General features: G+C 43.6%; 1 protein-coding gene across 1 annotated transcript; it reads right to left on the bottom strand.

The window, feature by feature from the left end:
• Window positions 1–981: 981 nt before the first annotated feature.
• LOC123408619 lies at window positions 982–2389 on the bottom strand. The gene is made up of 2 exons (XM_045101680.1): window positions 2128–2389; window positions 982–1169 (listed from the first exon to the last, which is right to left on the bottom strand). The coding sequence occupies exons 1-2, from the start codon at window positions 2354–2356 to the stop codon at window positions 982–984; spliced, it is 417 nt and encodes a 138-aa protein (XP_044957615.1). The 5' UTR covers window positions 2357–2389.
• Window positions 2390–6144: the final 3755 nt, after the last annotated feature.

The raw sequence follows: 6144 nt of genomic DNA, 5'->3' as shown, positions 1-6144 counted from the left end.
CAGTGGAAGCTACTGATTCAGAAGCTATGAATATTATACATAAAGCCAAGAACCTATTGATTGATTCTATTAGCATGGGATTCTGGGAAGCACGAGCTCGGAACCAACTTCCCGAAAATTACTCACTGTAAATTGAAGGAAAAAAACAATGAACTAAAAGTTTGTATTTTGTAACATAAGAAGAAGCAATTCGCAATTTAAATGCTGCTACTGTTAGCACACACTAGAAACAGAAAAAAAATTAGTACAATACAGTCCCAATTAGAATGAATTTTTGGCCACCACAAGTTTCTAGGCCTAGATCGAGCGGATAATCAATTTGGTCCTGATGAAACACATCAATGAACTACAATCGCATGAGTCCACCAACCGAGAAGCGTGGCGTGGCAAAGGATAATCTTAGATCTACATATTCAAGTTAATCTGCATATCAAATCTCCGGAGATTTGAGCGGTTAGCAGCGTGGCAAAGGATAATCTAAGATCTACATATTCAAGTTAATCTGCATATCAAATCTCGGGAGATTTGAGCGGTGCGGTTAGCAGCGGGAAGGGGATCGAGGCGCTCACAGTTGGGGCGGTCTGGGGGAGCGAGGAGGTGTCGGCGGCCTGGAGGAGGTGGCGGAGGTGCTTCCACTAGCGGCCTGCTCCAAGGAGGGAGGCGCCGCTGGTGGGAGCGGCTGCTTGACGGAGGGAGGCGCTGCTGGGGTACTGTACCGGAGGCGGGGCAACGAAGGCTCCCGCCAGCTGGGCGTGCCGCGGCGGCGGGCCGGCAGTGATGGCGGCAGCTAGGAACCCTAGTTGTCGCGCTCGGGAGGGAGGCTCTCTTTTTTTTCTGGGGTGGGGGGCTCGCTTGAGGGACCAGGGATTTTAGTGTGTGGGGGAGGGTTAGCAATGGCGCACCCCCGAGCGGTGCGCCATTAGTATTTTTTTCAATGGTGGGGGGAGGGTTACTAATGGCGCACCAGCTGGTGGTGCACCATTAGTAGTTTTGCAATGGTGTCAGAGGATGCCCTCCTTGTCCTGGATCTTGGCCTTGAAATTTTTCAATGGTGTGAGAGGACTCGACCTCGAGGGTGATGGTCTTGCCGGTGAGGGTCTTCACAAAGATCTGCATCTGTAAATAAATACAAACATACCATACAAGGGTAAGGCACGATAAAGGGAAATCTGCAGTTCATTAAACGATACACAAATCAGATTGCACAACAGGGATGTAATTGTAACTCAGAATCCCCTAGCGAAAACTGATGACAGTGTTAAATTTTGGAACAACTCCTAGCAGGCTAGCACAATCGGGAGTATATATGATCTAGTTGTACCAAACAAGTTGGTTAAGCCATGGAGGATAATATCTTCAAACCCAGATGAATTTAAGAGTAGAATCTAAAGGCTACACTCACAAGCAGCTATAAGACCGACCACAAGAGGGTCTAATATGTATCTTAGAGAATATAATATGATCGGTCTACAGAGAGAACTATACTTGAATTTAATTCAGAATTATCATACGAATAAACACAATCCTGAGAAAACAACCAAAACATACTTGAATCGTTTCAACACCAGCTTCCTAAAGCAAGACTTTGTAGATGCGTCGAGCAAACGAGTTGATTATGTCGGATGTATCCCTTACAGAACAGGCTTATTAGTTGCAATATGAGGGGTACAAAAGCAGAAATCCACGAGAATACTAGAAGATTTATCAACAACCGAGGAGAATCGGATAAGTAAAACTGATGGATGGACCGAACAACCAGAAATTGCATCGTGCGGCAGATCTGCTCGAAAATCCAGGCATAATCGAGAGAGATTCCCCTACAACCCAGCCTACTCAACCTAGACTAAACGAACGAGCAGCAATCGACAATCAACAATAGCGCGTCGACCCACGGATCTAGTTCCGTCCATCCAAACTACTAACAGCAATCGAGAGGAACGAACAATAATCTACAAGGCCTGATAATAATCTATGAAGAGGAGGCAAAGGCGGAGGGACGGGTCGGAGGCTCGCATGCATACCTTGACAAGGGGGGGGAGAGAACCTTCGCTTTCGATCGATGGGAGGTGATTTTCTGGCGATATCGGACGGGAATGGGAAGGGGGAGGGGAGGTGGGGGGAGCTTACGGAAGAGGATGAGGCCCCCGAAGGCGCCGGCAAGGGAGGAGTAGGCAACGCGGCGGATGGAGAGGTCGAGGCAGGCGTCCCACTTGGTGTCCAGGTCGTACCGCGGCGGGATCCCAGAGCTGGCGGGCGGGGACGTCTTCGGCGCCCACGACGGGACCGTGGCCGGGGCGGGGGCGGCAGGTGGCGCGGGCACGGGCGCAGCGGCGGCGTTCTCGGACGACTCCGCCATGGGAGGGAGGATAGGAAGGCACGAGGGTTTCTCGCGACACGGGCGAGGAGAAGAGGGGGTGGGGTGGGGTGAGACGCGAATGGGGGAGAGAAAGGCGGAGGATGGGTGGAGGTGGAGAGAAGCGACGCGAATGCTTGCCGCTGCGGTCGGTCCCCAAAAGTACTAATGGCGCATCACCTACAAATGCGCCATTAGTAACCAGGGTTACTAATGGCGCACCTGCGCCATTAGTAGTTCTGCAAAAAAAAATAGTAGTGGCGCACCACTAACAGATGCGCCATTAGTAACACTGGTTAATAATGGCGCACTAGCTGTGGTGCGCCATTAGTAGTTTGCAAAAAAAACCAAAATTTTTTTATAGTAGTGGCGCACTACTAACAGATGCGCCATTAGTAACTGGTGCGCCATTAGTAGTTTTGCAAAAAAAAATATATATATACTGGTGGCGCACCGAGTGTCTGGTGCGCCATTAGTGTCCATCGCACTAATGGCACACATCACATGGTGCGCCACTACTATATAGTAGTGGCGCACTGCTTGTGTGGTGCGCCATTAGTATCTATATCATCTATAGCCCTTTTCCTAGTAGTGAGTGTTCTAATAATGATGATCATCACACTTTTATTTACTTACAACTCGATATTTAGAACAAAATATGACTCTATATGAATGCCTCCGGCAGTGTACCGGGATGTGCAATGATCTAGCGTAGCAATTACATCAAAAAATGGACAAGCCATGAAAACATCATGCTAGCTATCTTATGATCATGCAAAGCAATATGACAATGATGGTGCGTGTCATAATAAATGGAACGATGGAAGTTGTATGGAAATATATCTCGGAATGGCTATGGAAATGCCATAATAGGTAGGTATGGTGGCTGTTTTGAGGAAGGGTATATGGTGGGTGTAATGCACCGGCGAAAGTTGCCCGGTACTAGAGAGGCTAGCAATGTTGGAAGGGTGAGAGTGCGTATAATCCATGAACTCAACATTAGTCATGACGAACTCACATACTTATTGCAAAAGTCTGTTAGTCATTGAAACAAGGTACTACACGCATGCTCCTAGGGGAAGGGTTGTAGGAGTTAACCATCGCGCGATCCCGACTTCCACACAAAGGATGACAATCAATAAATAAATCATGCTCCAACCTCGTCACATAACGATTCACCATACGTGCATGCTACGGGAATCACAAACCTTAACACAAGTATTTCGATGAATGCACAATTACTCACTAGCATGACTCTAATATCACATCTTCATGTCGCAAAACTATTGCAAGGAATCAAACATATCATATTCAGTAATCTACAAGTTTTATGTAGGATTTTATGACTAACCATGTGAATGACCAACTCCTGTTAACTCTATAAATAGGTATAAGTGAAGCATGAGAGTTTAACTATTTCTACAAAATATATGCCCCGCTCTAACAAATATAAGTGAAGCAAAAGAGCATTCTACAAATGGTGGTTTTCAATGTGTAGGGAAACAGGCAATCCAAACTTCAAATGATATAAGTGAAGCACATGAAGCATTCTATAAATCTATACACAAAAGATATAAGTGAAGTGCAAAGAGCATTCTATAAATCAACCAAGGACTATCTCATACCAGAATGGTGCATAAAAGAAAAAGGAAAGATAAAAACAAAAGACGCTCCAAGCATTTGCACATATCATGTGACGAATAAAAATATAGCTCCGAGTAAAATTACCGATAGATTGTAGACGAAAGAGGGGATGCCTTCCGGGGCATCCCCAAGCTTAGATGCTTGAGTCTTCCTTGAATATTACCTTGGGGTGCCTTGGGCATCCCCAAGCTTAGATGCTTGAGTCTTCCTTGAATATTACCTTGGGGTGCCTTGGGCATCCCCAAGCTTAGGCTCTTGCCTCTCCTTATTCCTTCATCCATCATGGTCTCACCCAAAACTTGAAAACTTCAATCACACAAAACTCAACAAAACCTTCGTGAGATTCGTTAGTATAATAAAGTAAATCACCACTTTAATTACTGTTCTGAACTCATTCCAAATTCATATTAGCATTATATCCACTGTAATCCAACTTTAACATGGTTCATACCCCCCGATACTACCCATAGATTCATCAGAATAAGAGAACAATGCAAAGAAAACAGATTATGTCAAAAACAGAACAGTCTGTAGTAATCTGAACTTATACCATACTTCTGATTCTCCAAAAATTCTCAAAAATTATGAAGATTAGGGAAATTTTCATATAAATCAGCAGCAAAAAGAATCAACTCAAAAGCTCTTTCTGGATAGGAATTAAATATAATTTCGTGAGCATAAAGTTTCTGTCTTTTTCAGCATGGTCAAACAACTATCACCCAAACTAATCATAAAGGCTTTAATTGGCACATTATTTTTATAATACAATGGAATTGTACAAGGGGATAATTATTTTTGCGAGAAACTTCCATGAAAAATTCTACATTGTTTCCATGAGCCTAAACACAAGTGTTCAAGGTCGACCCTCACTTCCGCAATGCATCACCTTTCAATCGCTTCTCTTTTTGAAAAAGTTTTAAGTTCCCCTCTATATATTTTTTTGTTTTTAAACTATATAAAAGCACTCAACAGAAATAAATGACTCTCTAAAACTTCCATTTGTCTCCCAGGCAGCGCTCTCTTTAAAGCCATTAAGCTAGGCATAAAGTGCTCAAGTAATGGATCCACCCGGATCCCAAGGTATATCAAAGTCAATTTTGATTAACAATGATTTGTAATTTAGTAGTGAGTACAAGGTAACATATATCATGCAATGACGAAGTTTAACTCTCTTCCTATGCATTGGCATGTCATAAAATAAAAATTCATGCACATCAAGTAAAGGCCAATACATAGCATAAGCAGTTTCTTGCAATTCGTATTGGAAACATAGAGAGGTGGAGATGTAGTTCCTCTCTCATAATAATTGCAAGTAGGAGCAAGAAGCACATGCATATTATATTCATCAAAATCATCATGTGTAATAATAGATGGCATCCCATCTATCTAATCCCTAATAAGAGCAAATTTCTCCGATATAGTGTAGTTGGGAGAGTTCAAAAAGATAATAGGACTATCATAAGTGGGTGCGATAGCAACAATTTAATGTTTAACATAAGGAACTATATCAAGTTCATCTTCATAAGCATCACTCATATTGGCATCATGGCCATAAGCATAGCAAGCATCAAGTTCATCAAAAAGGGATATTTCAAACGAATCCAAGGGATCATAGCAATCAACATAGCATTCATCCTTCGGTAAGAACGAAGGGGAATTAAACAATGTATTAGTTGAAGAGTTACTCTCATTAGAAGGTGGGCACGGGTAGCTAGTCCGCTCTTCCTCCTTTTGTTCTTCGCTCTCCTCGTCATCTTTTTCATCTAATGAGCTCACAGTTTCAGCATTTTTCTTCTTCCATAGTTTCTCTGCTGATCCACGCGCACGCTCATATGATGGGCACCAAAGGACAACAACATAACCAAAAGAAAATTAAACCAATGATAGCAATTCATCAATCACCGATAGGACAATGAAAATCTACTTAGACATCATAGGATGGCAACACATAATTGGATAATAATATGAAGCATAAAGCACCATGTTCAAGTAGAGGGTACAACGGGTTGCGGGAGAGTGGACCGCTGAATATAGATGGGGGAAGTTGATGGAGGTGTTGGTGAAGATGACGGAGGTGTTGGTGTAGATCGCCGTCACACGATGATGTCCCGGGCGGCGTTCCGACGCCGCCATGAGAGAGGGGGAGA

Source organism: Hordeum vulgare, chromosome 7H (assembly GCF_904849725.1).
Source record: "Hordeum vulgare subsp. vulgare chromosome 7H, MorexV3_pseudomolecules_assembly, whole genome shotgun sequence".
Classification (NCBI taxonomy): domain Eukaryota; kingdom Viridiplantae; phylum Streptophyta; class Magnoliopsida; order Poales; family Poaceae; genus Hordeum; species Hordeum vulgare.
Note: the sequence above shows the minus strand (reverse complement) of the source record. Positions and strands in the feature narration are given on the sequence as shown.

Excerpts from the sequence above, each read along its gene's own strand:
- LOC123408619 (XM_045101680.1), bottom strand. The coding sequence starts at position 2,356 with ATGGCGGAGTCGTCCGAGAACGCCGCCGCTGCGCCCGTGCCCGCGCCA. Across the intron at positions 1,170-2,127 it reads CGGGGGCCTCATCCTCTTCC|ATTTCCCTTTATCGTGCCTT; the intron begins GTAAGCTCCCCC and ends AATGAACTGCAG.